Source organism: Vicia villosa, linkage group LG4 (genome assembly GCF_029867415.1).
Source record: "Vicia villosa cultivar HV-30 ecotype Madison, WI linkage group LG4, Vvil1.0, whole genome shotgun sequence".
Classification (NCBI taxonomy): domain Eukaryota; kingdom Viridiplantae; phylum Streptophyta; class Magnoliopsida; order Fabales; family Fabaceae; genus Vicia; species Vicia villosa.
In genome coordinates this window covers 156662777-156680924 of record NC_081183.1, presented here as the reverse complement: position 1 = coordinate 156680924, position 18148 = coordinate 156662777, and the positions used below count along the sequence as shown (strand labels likewise).

The following is an 18148-nucleotide window of genomic DNA, read 5'->3' as shown; positions in this document are numbered from 1 at the left end:
TGCATGCCGTCATAATCACAATCCTTTAAAAGTCTATTTGTTCCCACTACAATTCTTAATAGTTTTATGATGAGAGCTATAAACTTTGCAATCAATCAGGAAACAATTATTTCAAAATTTAGAATATAAAATAATAGCACTAACATTTATTTATGCTAGAAACTTTGCTAGCTTTTGAGTAGTGAAATGGCTATCCACCATTATATCTTGTGAATCATGTTCGTGATCACACATATTTTTCAATGTAATAATTGTAGTGGTAAGTCTAGTGACATCTGAACTGAACGCAAGGTTTCTTTCCAACCTTTTCTTTTTCTCAACCAAGATAAGAATACTATGTGATTGTATACAACTATATTTACCTTCAAAGCCTTTGCAGCAAGTTCAACAACATATCTCATGCTACACATATTCTTCAAAAGTAGATTCAAACAAGTAGCCACACTTGGAAATAAAAAAATAGACTCATATTTATCATGAATCAATCTACCAATGGCTACATAATTGGTTGCATGTCACTATAGGAACAACATATTCATTTCCAACATATTCAATAATTTCAATAAACATATTGCACAATGTAAATTTATTAAAGTTCTTTGTTTTTTATCAACCATTATTGTACAACCATTCTTACCCATTTGATCGATAACTTTCAACAAGTTATGAACATTCTCTCTTACAATCTCAAAACAAGTTAACCCATATATCATGAAATAATGGAACTTTGAAACCTATCTCAATAGCCGCAATTGCATTCCACAATATCTTGAAAATATGGAGACTTTATTGCATTGAATGATGCATATGGTTTGAGAACAATAATAAAATGGAAGTAGTTGGAAAAGGTGTTGTCAAACTAATGCTAGGAAGAATGATTTACATTGTCGGAGATGTTTATTTTGTACCTGAACTTAATACCTCATTCATTTGATGACGAACATTAGAAAGGACTTCTTAGAAGCAACTATATCACCTTTATTCCTTCAAGACGATGCTTCATTCTAAATATACCACTCCTCTAACTTCTGACAAACAATGAATACAAGTGCATACAATTATTTTATCATCCTCTTTTATTGTAAAATGCTCCATCTATATTAAGACAAGTCACCTCCATATTCTTTTCTTCTTGTGTTTGACGTGTTTCTGGTGGTTCGAACAAGAAAATGAACATCTTGTTTGCACTTTTTGAGGATGATATATATCGCATGCTTCTTCTTGAAACAACACTGCCAAACCTTTTCCTAAAGCTGGCCAACACTCAACAAGTTGCTCTTAAATTCAGGTACAAAATAAACATCTCCGACAATGTAAAAGATTCCTCCTAGCATTAGTTTGACAACACCTTTTCCAACTATATCTTCTCCATTGCTTCGCAATTTGTTTGATACCAACATTATTCTTGCAAAGTAATCAAGGATCTCAAATTCTCTTCGCAAAGCATTACGCAAAGATTTCTTCACTTTCTCATTCCTATGAACTTCTTTTTCAATGATTCCCACATGATTTTGGATGTGCTCCGATCCAAAATCTGCTTAAAAACATTTCTGTCTATTGCTTGGTAGAGGTAATGCTTTACTTGGTGATCTTTGATTAACACTGTTTCGTCGACTGTTTTTTCAAAACTACTTTCCACCAGACTCCATAGACCCTTTGCCTTCAAGAGATTTTCCATTAATTCGTTCCAGTGATCATAATGACCATCAAAATCGAGAATTTTGGTAAGTGTTTTATCATCACTCATTCTCTCGGTTTAATTCTCACAAGCTACTGCAGCGGTTTAGTTCACTCTAATACCATATGTTAGATAAGAGAAAAACGTTACATATTATTAAATGAATACTAGGCTATTATATAGCCAATAGTCTCTTACAGAATCAAACAAAAGCTAAAAAATAGCCATTACTAACATAAACATAAGACTTATTTAAAGCAAGCCAACTAACCTACAAATTAGGACCTTATTCCTACTTAACATATTTGACACTAAATACTAGGACAAAACAGACTTACAAATCTTTTCAAATATCTCAATTGTTGTGTAAAAGTTATTAATTTAGAAAATATCAATAACTTATTTACATTAAATAGATTTTTTTGTCAGAAATTGAACATTAAATCTACATATTACATTTATTTAACTCAATTATCACATATCAGTTGAACTACTCCACCTACCAAATGTCAATATTTAGATCTTTTACACGCCTCAGCCAACACTATTAAGTTTTATGGCTCTCTGATTTATTTTATTCTAGATAATATTTAATTGATGCTAATGTTAATTTTTTGTCTATTATTTTGTGATAGTATGTTATGTCAAATTTTTAAAATATATATGGACACAAGCGTAAATAATGAACACTCCCATATTAACATTGGAAAAACTTGGATTATGAAAATAGTTTTACATTAACATTTAATAACCTTGGACCATGAAAAAATCATATACATTTGACTGGTGAAAAATTACTTAAAACCATTATTAACTGGTATAAAAAAATCTCAAAATGTCAGTTGCGCTAAAAACTCAGACAGTGCACTCATTCTCAATCATCTCCCGAACCTCATTTATTACCAAATATGCTTTATTTCCACCAACGACTTCAGCTTGTTTCTTGCTATCTTTCCATAGCTGCAAAGGAAATCTTTAAATCACCAGCATAAGAAGAATACAACAAACTTTATCAAAGAAAATACAATGGTGCTTACTTGTATGGTTGGCATTTTCTGCAATGAAGATTGAGAGTGCGACAACATGCAACACATGAAAGAAGAAATATAACAAGATTTAGTTGAGAAAAATGGTTTTACATAATGGTTCAAGCCAATTATCATTCATGCTTAATAAAAAAATCCAGGAAAATCATATTGGAAATCATTCAGATGTTTCCTAAATGATTCTCTGCCCCTCCAGCAAAACAATTCAGTAAAAGAATCAAAGACTAACCCCAATCATAACAAACAACAACAACAAATATCAATTTCAACTATTTAGATGGTAATTTTCTTTTGAGAAAAAGCCATGTGATCTACCCACATAAATAGAGTACTTATTGCTGAAGAGCCCACATGAGCACATCTGTTTGTGAAAAGACATTGATATCTTGTAGATTTAATTTAATAATAGACAAATATCAACACATTTTGCACATAAAATAGAGATAGCAAAAGAAAAGAATGAACATAAAGTGGAGCTTAGAGCAACTTACAGTCACACCAGCATGAGCAACAAGTTTGTGTGAAACTGCATTTACATCTACACTGTAGAATTGCAATCTACATAAAATTAACAAACATATTCTTGATTGAGTTGACAAATACTGAACAAAAATGTCGTTATAGCAAAAAAAAAAAATTACATATGGAAAATGTGTTCACTATACTCTAAAATCTAAGTATCTTCAAAAATGTCATGACAGTAAGAAAAAAATAACATAGAGAAAATATAAGTTAGTTTGAAGTATCTTCATAAATGTGTTCAGCATACTCTAAAATCATCACTCGGCACGAGTCAAAATACTAATCAACTATGATCAATAGCTGTTCATCAGCTTTGTAATCAATATTTCCTGTGCTACTTCCGTTAATACACTCAAGTATAGATGCAACAAACACAATTAAGCCTCCACTACCGATGAGGCAAACTGTCCCGCTGCTGCAAACAAGATTAAAACCAGAGTTCATTCTGTCAAAGAATCCTTTGTGAGAGCTGCAAGAAATTCCCTGACTGCTGAGGAGAACAGGATACTTGAAACCTATGGGAGGACACTTTCTAATATAATAGCGAATATCGAAGAAAGTGGCATAATTATAATTTATTTCACAAAGATAGGAGTCACTTCTCGAATAGCTAGCTGATCATAATGTCTGCCAGTTTGACAAGACTGAGCCATTCATTATTGGCTATCATGCTGGCGCGGAATCTGTAAAGACAAATGCTGAAGAAAGGATCACTGGACTAACGGAAACGTTAGAAGCCACCTCTAAAGAGCTTCGATACAATGTCCAGGAACTCATGAAACAGATAACAGAGTTAAGGATTCAGAATCAACATTTCTGTGAGTCTGCGGCACAGTATAAGAGTGAAAAATGCTGATTCACTTGCCCCTATGGATCCTTTACCTGTACCGCAGATGAGCAAGTGATTGACCAACTCTAACAATGGTAAGATGTTGAGAGCATGAGCAAGAAATCAAAGACTGGGGTGATGAACAATGAGCTGCTTCTCCCTGCTCCTATTGTACCGAAAGAACCGGTAGACCTTACTACAGTTGATCTCATCTTTTTCTTCAACCTGACTCCTATACATCTAGGAGAAATATGTAAGAACCCTGTTCAGGCTAGAGAGTACTTCATCAGCGCATGTAACTAGAGAGCCGATCTGGATCTGAAAGGAAATGCTGTCCAAAATGCTCAGATGAAAAGGAAGCTGCTAAAGAAAGCCAGTTTTATAGGGATGAGTTAGGCCAAACTCTTATTCTAATACTCTCTACTCCTCTCTTTCCAAAGTCTTTCTTTTCTATTTCTTCTAAATTCACAAACATGGCCTAAAAGGCATTTCCCCAAGAATAAACTACATAAAAGCTAGAGATAATTTTCACTCACAGTGGATGTTACGGGGTTATAAAGGAAAAGTTTCTCATATGTAAATGTATACACTGAAACTATTATAGATCTGTATGATAGTCAAAAAAACAAAAATGGTATCTCACCTTGGATAATAGTCTACCGCCAACTTTTCTAATTTCGGTTTTAGATATATACATTTTCTGCACCAACTTGCCATCCTGCAAACCAATAACCTCACCTCAAATCCCATAAAAAGAGTTATTCATTAAACAGAAAAATGAAAGAAATATAAGTTTCTCATGCAATGTGACGCCTCTTTTCTAAGGCACTGTTCATGTAGTCTTGGGTAAGTCCTCGCAGTTCAGTTCTTAGCTAAAATACGCCTCAGTGGATTGAAGAGTAGGTGCCTATAAACTACCGTTAGCTTTGATTCACATGCAATATGATTTTTTTTGGTAGAGTAAAACATAAGGCATCCTAAACATTAAGGAATATTACAAAGTTCAAATTACCATAACACACAAGTATTCTGATCAAAACATGGCCTTCAATAAATGTCATCATTAATTAATCAGTTAATTGATTTTTTAAGGTTAAAATGTTTAATAGCTCCCGATAAAAATTCACACCTCAACGACTACAACGCACATCGCAGCAACCGCAATAACCGCGATTGCAATTTAAAACCATGGTTTGGTTGGATCAATGGAAAGGGGTGGAATAGAATGAAATCATAGAAAGTCTCATAGTTACTTTTCGTTTCAATCCCCTCCTCACTGTTCCATTTAATGCTATTTCAAAAAGGATTAAAGTAGTTCAAATTTTCATTAAAGAAAGCTAAATCTAAAAAGTCAACAGCACAAGCAAGAGAAACAAATTCCGATCAATTTCAGTGCATTTCAATTAAAATGTAAGAAATGTACCAAACAATAAGGAGAACGTGTTGTTGATGTTGAGCCTCCGCTACAACTCGATCGAAGTGGTCCTCGCTGCCGATTGGTTGAAGATGAAGAGACGAAACAGGAACGTCATCCTGTAACCGTCCTTCCTCGTGCCTTAACGGAATCGACGAGGGAGATGAACGCGAACGTGAGATGGAAATCGATGATGGAGATGATAAGAATGGGAAGGTGAAACAGCACGGAGAGAGAGAAGTTGACTGAGTTGATGGAGTTGTGCTTGTCAAGAAGAATGTTGATGCCGGATGAGAGTGGGGGTGGAGGTGGAGGTGGGACCTAACATGTTGCGCCATTTTTTGCTTGCTCACTGTTGCAGAAGCCAAATGTCCAAATCGCACTACCTTCTTTATTTAAGGGCATGTCAGGCTGTGGCGTTTAGTAAATTTCATAACATGTGTTTTGAATGTTTACTAGTCAGGCCACACCAGGTAGTGTGGGAATATCCCAGACTAACTAATAAGGATATATGGTCTAACTTACACAGGTTTAAGTAAAAAGGTTTGATTTGCCAAACCTTGTACATATATTGGCGTTTAAGTTGGTTTTTGGGTTTTTGTTGCTGGTTGATTTTCGTTTCTCCCTTTTGTATTGGATTGCACCCTTTGCGCCGTTAATACAAGTGCTTATCGAAAAAATATGTAAAATGAAATGAAGCAAATTGAATAATAAACAATATATATGTGATTTTGTTACCTTTAATTATGATTTTGAGTTTCCAGCCTTCAAATTGTAAGAGTGAATTTTAATACTAAATTTGATTCAAAATTAAAATACGATTTAAGGGTTTGTGATCTTCACCAACTTCAGAGTTTAGGGTTTTTGGCCATGTTTCATTTCTTTCAATGGTTCAGACGTTCAATATTCCTTGACATTAAAACCTAAAAGAAAACAAAGTTATTAAAAATTAATTTAGAAACTAAACTAACATAAAACCACAATTAGATTAGGGACTAATTTAAGCTTGGTTAATTGTTTATCGGTTCAGTTAGAGAAGCATTAGTAAAACACATGATTGGTTCACAAACCAAAAGTAATGGTTCAATTATTTTAACTCCAATTCAGTTTGATTCTGCGATTCAATTTTGTTCAATGATTTCTTTTAATATTCTAAAAGATCTAAGGCATACAAAGTGTATAACAAATAAACCTTAAGCGTTAAGGAATCAATACATATAAGATGATATGATAAAGAGTCTGACAATGATCCGTCAAATCTAGTTAAAGCTTTTTGCAAATTTGCAAATAATAGAAAAACCTTTAACACATGTACCTTTAGAGAGCATTAAAGCACCCTGTGTTGGCACATAGGATACAACACCAGGTAATGCTAATGCACCACTTAGACCAACATTCAAGTACAAATGATCACAAATATAATATAAAAGCATTTGTAACAAAGATGATCCTAGTGAAGTTGCATGTCTCAGATTCATTAAGAGGAAGACTATGTGTCCATGCCATACGATTTTGTTTCTCGTCTCTTAAGCTTTACTTTGATTTTAGTATTATACTTTAGCCTCATCTTCAATTGTGCATCTTTAAAGATCGAGTTTTGAATCTATATTTTAGCACACATAATTCAAACGGTTGGTGTTTGATTATGAAAAATATGTTTTAAGTCAATTATTCAAGTTTTTTGCAACAAAAACCATATTTGAGATTGGTTCAAGTCATGTCACAAGTATAATCTCAAAATATCTTTAAAAACTTCAAAAATTGAAATTTTAGGTGTGTTCTCAGAATCACACATTCTATGAGTTGAATCAAATGGAATAGAGGGAAAAATAGGAGGTTATGCAAGTCTGTGAGTCGAATTATAGATTGAACATGATTCAAATCATGCAGTCATGTGAGTTAAATCACAACTTTTACATGAGTCGAATCGCAGAGTTCCTATCAGCCACTATATTGTTTGAGTCCAATAATGGCCTACTCATGTCTCGAATCACAATATATGCTTGAATTAAATCACAGTAAAATGGGTCTCGTTGTGCAGATCCTGTTCTATATTACTCTGCCATTTGACTCAAATCACCAAGTGTTTTTGACTCAAACCAAACATGATTTTTCACTATTTTTTTGTGCTTATTCTCCAACACCCATAAATCATTTTCTCTCTCAAACATTTCACAATGTTAGAAAATATAAACTTTCTTTGATGATTTGAAAATTCACAAACCACTTTCTCAAACACTTGCAAACAATTTATTTCATCTTCTATCTCATTATTTTTCATTGTTGCATGAATCTGAATCTTATCTTGGAACATTCGTGATTGATTGAGGAGATTGGTTTTAGATTTTACGTCTCTTTGAAAATTCTATTTAAGATTTCAGAGGCTTGTAAGAGTGTGTGGTGTTGTGACTGGTTTTGAAAATTCCAGTGAGAAAGAAGGAGCTTCTTCTCTCCAGTTTAGCCTTGGTAGTGTTATGTGAAAGCCTACGGACAGGGTAAGAGTTCTTCTCAATCTTCGAACAGACCAACACTCAAGATGCTAGTGGAATTGTATGGAAATTACCATAGACGAAGATTTATGAGCAAGTTGTTGGGGCTGGAAGATTCAAGAAGCGAATTTGAGTAAATATTTTACATAGAATTTAGTTTGTGGAGTTGTGTACAAGTCAAGTTTTAGAAAAAATAAATTTGATTTTCAGCATTTAATTTGTACTAGTGATTTTATGAACTCTTGTAATTTTATTACAAATCATATTAGAAGACTAGCAAATCTTCAATGGGAAATTATTGGATAGTGGGTTAAACACAAACACACACACATTTAAGTTTCATAATCGATTGCACTCCCTCTCTCTCTCTCTCACACACACACACACATTTAAGTTTCATAATTGATTGCAGTGTTTTAAAAACCGGACCGATCATCGAACTGGTGAGGGTACTGGGTCACTGGTTTGTCGGTCGAACCACTGGGTCACTAGTCGAACCGCACGACCAAACCGGATTAAACCGGATAACTCGGTTGAATAGACCTGCCATTATATAGGTATAAAACCGGTCGAACCGGATGATTCAGTCTCTAAAAAAATATAACTAGCTTTTAAATTTTTTAAAAATATCATATCATAAATCACAATTTCATAACTTAAATTCAAATTTTAAACAAAGGTATCACACATAACAAAATAGTAAAAAATTACAAAGTCTAATTGCAAACAAAGTCTAATTACAACATAATCTAATTGAATAGTTTATAACAAAATAACTCCAATGTATACCAAATTTAATTCAAAATAGGATCCTCCTAAAAAGAAAATCAAATAAAATTCAATATGTTTATGCTATTTAAAAAAATTTATTAGCAAAGATAACAAATAGACAATAAAGTTTTTAATTTGTCACTAACGAAAAAAACTATGTGAGAATGCTATTTAAGTAATACACTACTAAATATATTAAAAAAAAAAGTTTAAAAGAAATGTTAAAAAAAAGTTTAAAAAAAATTTTAAAAAAAAGTTCAAAAAAAAAGAAGCAATTAAACCGCCGGTTTTCCGGTTTTCCCGGTTTGATGGCATACCCGATCTGACTATTGAACCAGACCGATTACCTGGCCGGTTCCCGGTTCGACCGGCCGTTCCGGTCCGGTTTTTAAAACACTGATTGATTGTATGATTAAGTTGTTTTTATTGCTTTCTAGAATTGCATGTTGGTATGATTTTCTATTAGTAGCAATTTATTGCATAAGTTGCAGATTTTGTTAGAATTGGTAATTCAACTTTGTCTTAGTGTTGATAAAACTTGAAGACTTTGATCGTAGAATTTTGTGAGTGATTGAAAATAAATTGATAATACTTCTTATGGAATTGAATGATTTTGTTATACGATTAGTTTGTTCATTTGGTATAATTCAATAGTTCAACTTGATTGTGTTGTAATTTGATTAAGCATATTCGTGTAACTTTCAATTGATAAGCATTATCTCTTTTACACAAAATTTGTTTCCACCATGCAAAATAAACTATGTTTTTTAACCTCTGATAAAAACCTTTTTAAATGAATTTTTCACTTGGGAGGTCTATTCACCCTCCCCTCTAGACCGTTTATTGCCCATATTCTCACCCAACATCTAGAGTAATCAAATCATCTTTCAAAAATGAAACTTTCTTAGTTTAACTATTTTTAATGGTTGAACCAACTTCTGTTGATGAAACTTTGGGAGATGATGGCTGGATAATAGCAATGCAAGAAGAACTAAACTAATTTAAAAAAAAAAATTAAAATTTGGGATCTTTTGGCACAACCAAAAGAAAAACATGTCATAGAAACCAAATAATGTTTTAAAAACAAGTTTAATGAGCAAAGAGGTGTGGTAAGGAACAAAGCTAGAATCAGAGCCGTCTTAAATTTTTGGAGGTTCTGCGTAGGTTAATCACAGTTTAATCATGACAAAATAAACAGAGGCCATGTGCAGTTACAATTTAACTTGACAAATATTTTATGAGGCCTTATTTAGCTCTAGTTTAACCCTGATAAATTTAAGGTCCTGTGTGGTAGGCCGCTTTACACGCCCTCAAAGACGACCTTGACTAGAATAATAACTTAAGACTATAGTAAAAAAAATTATTGACTATATTAAAACCTTCTCACTTGTAGCTAGGTTAGAGATAATAAAATTGTTATTATCATTTACTTTAAACTATGATATCACTTTGTTCTAGATGGATGTCAAAAATGCATTCTTGTGCGGTTAAATTAGTGAAAAAGTGTATGTAAAAAAATGTGTTGGGTTTGAATATATCAAATACCCATAATGTGTATACGAAATAAAAAAGGTCATTTTTGTTCTATTAATGCTACTCTTTGCCAAGATTTTGTTAAGATGTTAAAAGGTTAAGTTTGAAATGACTATGATAAGAAAACTTGAGTTCTCTCTCGACATTCAAATCAATCAATGCACCGATGGAATATACGTGCACTAAACCAAATAGATAAAGTATCTTCTAAAAACAATTTGATATAGTTGGATGTAAGCTTATGGAAACTCCAATATAACCTAGGAAAATATGAAAGAAGCATTAAGGTAGATCAAAATGTATACAAAGGTATGATAGGATCATTCATTTATCTATCTCAATGCTTCTAGACCTTTAGACCTGGTATTTTATTTAATGTATGTTTATGTACTTGAATCTAATCAAATCCAAGAAAATCTCATTTAATTGTAAAAGAATCTTTAGATGTATGAATGGTCTTACTAACAGTGTTTTAAAAATCAGACTGGAACGGCCGGTCAGACCGATTAAATTGGAAATCAGCCAGATAATCGGTCTAGTTCAATAATTGGATCAAATATGTCATCGAACCGGGTCAAAACCGGTGTGCACCGCTAAAACTGACGGTTTTTCAGAATCGACAATTTAAGTGCATTTTTTAATTTTTTTAATTTAAAATGATGACGTTTTGATTATTTTAATAAAAAATTAAAATAAAATAAATAAATAAATAAAAATAAAGAAAATGTTGTATATGCGGTTGATTTTGTTACCGATGATTTTGATATTGCAAAAGGAGATCTCAATATTGAAACAATTTTTCCTTTCTTGAAATTAAATTTAGTAGACAATAGAATTATTTTGTTATAAATTATTGAATTAGATTATGTTGCGATTAAACTTAGTTTGTAATTATACTTTGTAATTTTGTACTATTTTATTTTATATGTGTGATACCTATGTTTAAAACTTGAATTTAAATTATGAACTTGTGAATTTATTTATAATGATATTTTTAAAAAATTTAAATGATAGTTATATTTTGTAGAGATTGAATCATCTGGTTCGACAAGTTTTATATCTATATAATTTTGTTATAACGACCGGTCTATTCAACCGAGTTATCTGGTTTAACCCGATTTAGTCATACGGTTCGACCAATAATCCAATGGTTCGATCAATAAACTAATGACCCAGTACACTCATCGGTTTGATGTGCGGTTCGGTTTTTAAAAAATGCTTACTAATCTTATATTGTGTTATAAGAAAATTACAAGTTATAACACTCAATTTCTCTATGTACAAAAAGTAATTTTAAATATTAAATTTGTTGATAAAGCATCAATGGGATCACATCTTTATAAAATCCTTAGACGAAGATATGTTCAGTTTTATAAAGAAGAGTTTGAATATTCTCTTTGTAGAAGAATGATCTTTGAAGTCAAAAGTGTGACCATTTGTTAGTAAAGAATTTCTCATTAATCCCTAAAAATCCATTTTACCATCTCATCTTTATCCGAGCAGGTCTTTTGTTTATAGGGGGCTTCAAAAAAAAAAGTGTCCTTAATTAAGCATGCAATTACTAGTTTCATAACCTAATAACCAGTTAACTACCTGTTATTAGATGTTGATCCACAATTTTGAGTAGATATCTTCCTCCATAATTGTTGAATAAGTGGATAATGTTAAGATAAGTTTAACAAGTAGATTATCATTTCAAGGGAATGAATAAACAAAAATGTGATTCAAATGCACAATGCATTTATCAATTACTAATCCACAATTCTGAATGGTTAGTGGCCACTTGAAATGGTCACTAGAAATCATAATACTTCTCCAACTCTAAACAAAAAATATTTGACCTCTAAAATAAACTCAAAATTTGAGGTGGGAAATGAAATTAACTAAAACAGTTATTTTTTGAACTGGATTTGATCCACATAAAAGGAGAAAAATGTCATAATCCAATGTTCAAGCCGCAAAACTTCATGCAAACAATTCTTTAATAATTTCGGAGATTGCTGAGTATGATCCAAAACCAGATGCTACAAGGCCTACTACAATCACTGCAATACAAAGTGCTGCCTGGAGAAATATGAAAAGAAAAAAACAATAAGATACGTAGAATATGAATATCTCAGAAACTCCAATGGTGCAATACAAAATCTTATACAAGAGCCTATTTAATGTAGAAAGTAAGTTACCTGAGAGCGCGTGATTCTGTTACGCCTGATGCTTAGGAAGCAAGCAGATGGTAGAATAAGAGACTGCATTCAAAGTTGAATGTAATTTAATCAACTAAATGTTATATATAGCTAGTAACTTATGAGATAAAAACATTAAATGAAGGAAACTTACAACAAACATTGTGAGCATAGACCCAATCAATGACATCACCAAACCTGCAACAATATTGAAATTTGCTTCATCAAATTTACTTGAATATCTTATCATATTTCTAAGTTATTATCTGTTAAATTTATGTACATACTTTCATAACAGTAGAAAAACTAACCGAAAAAGGGAACTGAAAGACCAACAAGCAGTGTAGAAATCACTAGCGCTGTTCTGATGAGCATAGAGTATAACTGAAAGTGGGGATTATTTGGTGGTATCAATTCCTCCACAGACATTGCTACTGGAGTTAGGCTCAAAGCATATGTGCTGCTAATTAAGAAACAACATCTATTTTCATCTTTATATAGTACGAATTCATAAATTTTTACAATAAAATCAATAGATTTAGAGATATGAATAATATGATGGAGATGTAATAGACAATAACTTCTAAACATGATTTTAAAATAGCACTTATAAAGGATATTTGGTAAATGGATTAACCACCTGCAAAGTAAAGCACAAGAAAAATAAAGTTAGCGATTTCTCTTCAATATATAGATAGGTAAAAACTGTTTTTTCTCGTGTCCGGATGAGCATAGTGACATACCGTAGTCCACAGAGCAATTTTGGAGGCAACTAATTCTCGGGGCATGTTAAGAGTATACTGAGACAGTGTATTTTCTCCAAACAGTGAGTATCCCATAATAGCTACTGTGAAATACATTGTTGTACAAATAGCAAAACTACATGAAAAAATATATCATATTAGATTGATTACTTAGACAATATATGTTGTCATACTAAATGAATGATTTTGGTTACCATGTCAAGAGCACTGCAGGGAATTGATTTCGGTTTGCCATAGCTGTATATATGTTGGGGAAGACAGCATGTCCAGCGAAGCAGTAACCATAGAGGCCAATAGCAACAGGGAATGTTGAAATATTAATTGTTGTTGTTCCTTTAGTATGCATAGGAAGATCGTCTACCACGCCAACCCACAGCAAGGACAGAACCACGGCAATCGTTGCAACAACTCCACAAGCTAGTACACCATAAACAACAGATCAGTTTTATAATCATATAAGATTAACTTGCCAAACAGAACTAAATCACAGTGTTATAATCATAAAAAGCATTTCTACTTACCTGATATGTAACTTAGAATGCGAAGGTCCCGGAGCCAAACGGTGGGAAGAATAGCCAATGTGGTCAACAGGGCAAATAGAATGTGTGCATTCAATTCAATTCCACCCAAACTCAAGTGTGCATTTGGAAATAACGAAGATAAGTTGTCGCTTTCTAGAATTATGTATTCAATGCAACATGCCTGCATGTAAAAAATTACAATATATGATACGAAACTGTTAAATCCGAATAGATACTCTCTTGAATAACAATTAGATACATACAGAAAAGAAAAGAAATTTGTACTTACATATAATTCCATGTATAATATTATCTGCATAACACAGAAAAGTTGAAAATGTAAAGGAAGTTAAGAGATAAGATATAATGGTTTTAAATGAAGTTGATGGAAAATAATAATAGTAACATGCAAAACAGACACACCGAAATTATAACACGTCCAGTGGTACCAAAAGCTGCTTGGCCAATGTCAGGGTATGTCTCAAGTCCAGGTTCACTATCCAAGCAATAGCGCAACAGCATGCCAGTATAGAAGGAGAATACTGAAAATACCAGCAAGATTGCAAGTGCACTCCATCCACCTTGTTGAAGAGCATAAGGGGCCGAAAGGATTCCAACACCACAAAGGGCATTTATGCCTGCGAAATCCAAAACATTAATACCTTATTATAATTTAGGTCTATTCATAGTCACCTAATTTGCAATTCGCTTCGGTACATGGTACATATTCAGAAGCTGAGTTGAATTAACACTTCATATTAAAGACGTGTTGGATGTTTGATATTTAATCACTTTCATTTATTTTTATTATATGTTATTAGTACTTACCATTAAGCACAGCTTGTCCAAAAGAGCATTGGCTAGGAATTTGAACTTCATGAGAAATCTTTGAAGGATCCTTCCTCCATGAAGACTTCCTAGATGGGTGAGGATGAATCAATGTTTTAGAGCTCTTTCGCTGCTGTTCATCTATTGGTTGTATCAGGGGCTTCTTCAGTGGAGGTATAATTTCAGCAGTGTGCCTCCTTGTCAAGGATGAACCAAGAAATGAACTGCCTAATCCTGTGAGCGACGAAGTGCCGAGAAATCCAATATTCGGCGACGGCACACTACCATACAGATCAATGGATTGCCTGAAATTGAAATCACATCATGAGAACAAAGATTTCAGACTTGATGCACCTCACTTAGGAAGTGAATTTGGACACAAGTAACTTATATGAAGCATAGACACATCACGGACACGAGACACGGCACCAACACTACACATCCACGCCAGTAATAATTTGAAAAAAATGAATAAATTAAACCTAATCATAAATATTACACAGACACAGACACACATTTTTTCTAAAGTGTAGGTGCTTCAGATGAAGTAACTGACCTGTAACTTTGAGGCCAAGCCATGCTGTAAGAACTCGGCTTTCTCTGTACTTCATTTGAGTCATTGGAATAATCGGATTCATTTCCATCCATTTCATCTCTTCCCAACTCCCTTTCTTCACCTTCTTCATCGCTCTCGATGAAAAATACTTGTTCTGAAGCAGAGTTCTTCATCCTCTTTCAACCCTCAATCAATCACACCCTGCAAAAATCCCCAATTAAACTTTAATCATTCAACTAATTCACTCACCTAACGTTCTAGAATCATATATCACAAAAAAAAAGTCAATGAACAAATCTTCGGAATTCAGATTTATATTTATGAAATCCAAAATTTAAATTCAAAATCTGACTCTGTTGATATTGAATAAATAAAAAACAGAGGAACGTTACAATTAAAAACGGTGGCTTATGAAAAAGTAGTAGAGTTTCGTCAAAGCGACAGAAAAGAGTGTTGAGATCAATGATCACGAATTCTCTTTTTGTCTGTTGTTCCAACAGATAGTGTGATTGAAATGAAAGAAAAGATAACAGAAAGAGAAAAGAAACAAAAAAACCTTTATTGAATCTTTGTGTTTGTATAGTTATATATCGTTATTTTAGATCAGTGCTCTCTGTTACAATCACGGTGTTTGTTTTGTTGCGATTGAAAGTGAACGTTCATAAAAATAATCATAAATTTATAGTTATGATTAAAAATTATAATAATTAAAATAACCAAATCTGGCCAACCAGTGCAATGAATTTGCCTTGAATCGATGTTATTTGCCACGTGATTTCAACGTGGAAATCATGTGCATGTTGTCGCAAAAGGTAATGAAAACTCTTTAAAAAAAATTCTAAATTAAAGGATTTATTTTGTAATTAGTTCTTGTGAATATGGTAAATTAAACATATAGTCAAAATATTTAATGATATAGATTTAGAAGAGACTAGAATGGGGAATAAAATTAAATTGGAATGTTTTATTTCTAGAATGTGTACGTATTGTGTTGTCTTCATATTTATCATGTTGTCCTTCTTCTAGGTTAAATGAAATTGACATTTAAAATTCAATCATAAAAATATTTTACATATATTTAATATATATTTGAAACATATTCCCTTTTAATACAAAATTCATATTAATATTATTATTATTATTATTATTATTATTAATATTATTATTAGAGAAAAGAGGATATGCATTGACACTATAAAATTATTTTACACGGTCAATAAGTGACATCATATTTTTCGCAATATTATATTGTAAATTTTAAGTGATTGGTATGATATAACAGAATAATTAATTTCTATTTGTTGACAGTGTAAAACTATTTTAGACTGTGCATAACCATTAAATTATTATTATTATTATTATTATTATTATTATATTTAGTTTACATAGTAAATTAAAACATATAATCATTGGCCAGTATTTTTTACGAGTAACTAATTCAAATAATTTAATAAATAATTACTATTAATTATTATATATTTTAGAAAAAAAATTGAAAAAATTACATACTAATTTTTATAGACAAATTTATCATTGCCGATAAAAATTAGTATGCTAATATATTAAGATATTGCCTATTAATATTATATACTTTATAAATATTTAACTTCTAATTTTTCAATTATTTTATTTTTGAAATCAATGTAGAAATAGTATAAAATAATCTTTATTTCATTGTAGAATTATAACATTGTTATGAATATATTGAATACTTAATAATGAAGGCAATGGTTATTTTATTAATTTGAATATCAAAGTAATATTTGAAGGAGATTCATTAACAAAAAGATGAGAAAAATTCAAGAAAAAATTATTGAAATGCGGTTTTAAGATATTTTTTAAAATAAAATATTTTGAAAATTACGAGATATTTTATTCTATTTACCAACTTTTAATTATTTAATTATTCTCTTACTGATCTACTTCCGTTATTAAATACTCCCTCCGTTCATTTTTAAGTGTCATTTTAACAAAAAGCTCTTCAATAAGATAGTGGATTATTAGAGTTATTTTTTCTATTATACCCTTATTTATTTTTCTCTTTTCAAATAAATTTAATCATACACTCTCTTTTTTCTAATAACTAATTGAAAAATTTGAGGTGGAGTTATTGAGAAAATAAGGGTATAAATGACAAATTATAACATTAAATTATAAAACGACACTTCAAAAGGAATAAAAAAATTCTTCTAAAACGACACATAAAAAGGAACGGAGGGAGTAATTTTTATAAAAAAAATTCTATACTTTCAATTTTTAATTCAAAATAAAAATAAAAGTATACTTCAAAAAATATCTAAAATCAATCCATAGAAAAAAAAATAGAACAAGAATAATATAATGGTTTTTCGTGCTTAATCACCTCTTGATGCGTAAGCAGTAATCACCAGCAACACAATCTTGGAAATGCCTCTATGTAGACCACGTGACCACCTTCAACAAGAATTTGTGATGGTGAATAAAAAAAGTAAGGGGCCACAAAATGAGTTTGGCTTATAACTTTTGAGAAAGAAAATGAGGGTGGTACGTCGTTTTCTAATTCATGTAGGAATTTTTCTTTGCACCATGTCACCTTCTTCTTTAAGGAATTTAGTAAAAAGTAAAAAATATTCTTTATTTTTAAATATATATTTTCGAACACGTCAGTTATTAATTTTAATTAAAGGTTAATTCGGAGATACATCTATGAAGGGATTTTAGAGTATATTCGCAAATACATCTCTGAATTAACTTTTTTTTTTTTAATTTAAAAAAGTCGTTTGAAAATGCATCTCCGAACTAGACAAATATATTTAAACTCGCGACAAACTCTCCCTCTTCTCCTTCTTCATTTTTCCAATCAACTTTTTTCTTTCTTCCACGTTATTCCAATCAACTTTGTTCCTTCTCTAACATTGTTTCAGTTAACTTTGTTTCTTCTTCAACATTTTGCATCCTTGTCAAAACTTTTTAGAGTAAGTTACTCATTTAACTTATTTTTAATTTTGATTAATGTATTAGGTCAAATGAGTTAG

General features: G+C 31.5%; 2 protein-coding genes across 3 annotated transcripts; both read right to left on the bottom strand.

Annotated features, from left to right (window-relative positions):
- Window positions 1-2375: 2375 nt before the first annotated feature.
- Window positions 2376-6005, bottom strand: LOC131595650 (thioredoxin-like 3-2, chloroplastic). Its single transcript, XM_058868064.1, has 5 exons — window positions 5499-6005; window positions 4719-4793; window positions 3216-3282; window positions 2716-2733; window positions 2376-2638 (listed from the first exon to the last, which is right to left on the bottom strand). Exons 1-5 carry the CDS (start codon window positions 5825-5827, stop codon window positions 2534-2536), a joined length of 594 nt encoding a protein of 197 aa, XP_058724047.1. The 5' UTR covers window positions 5828-6005; the 3' UTR covers window positions 2376-2533.
- Window positions 6006-11990: 5985 nt separating this feature from the next.
- On the bottom strand, window positions 11991-15775 carry LOC131600056 (amino acid transporter AVT1C-like). Of its 2 annotated transcripts, none has more exons than XM_058872289.1 (13): window positions 15691-15775; window positions 15135-15335; window positions 14579-14883; window positions 14174-14388; window positions 14040-14063; window positions 13751-13931; window positions 13424-13646; window positions 13209-13344; window positions 13086-13105; window positions 12777-12922; window positions 12620-12663; window positions 12466-12528; window positions 11991-12346 (listed from the first exon to the last, which is right to left on the bottom strand). In XM_058872289.1, exons 2-13 carry the CDS (start codon window positions 15305-15307, stop codon window positions 12248-12250), a joined length of 1629 nt encoding a protein of 542 aa, XP_058728272.1. In that variant the 5' UTR covers window positions 15308-15335; window positions 15691-15775; the 3' UTR covers window positions 11991-12247. The 2 variants fall into 2 exon arrangements, with proteins under 2 accessions (XP_058728272.1, XP_058728271.1); XM_058872288.1 differs by lacking the exon at window positions 15691-15775 and adding an exon at window positions 15527-15681.
- Between the last annotated feature and the right edge of the window lie 2373 nt (window positions 15776-18148).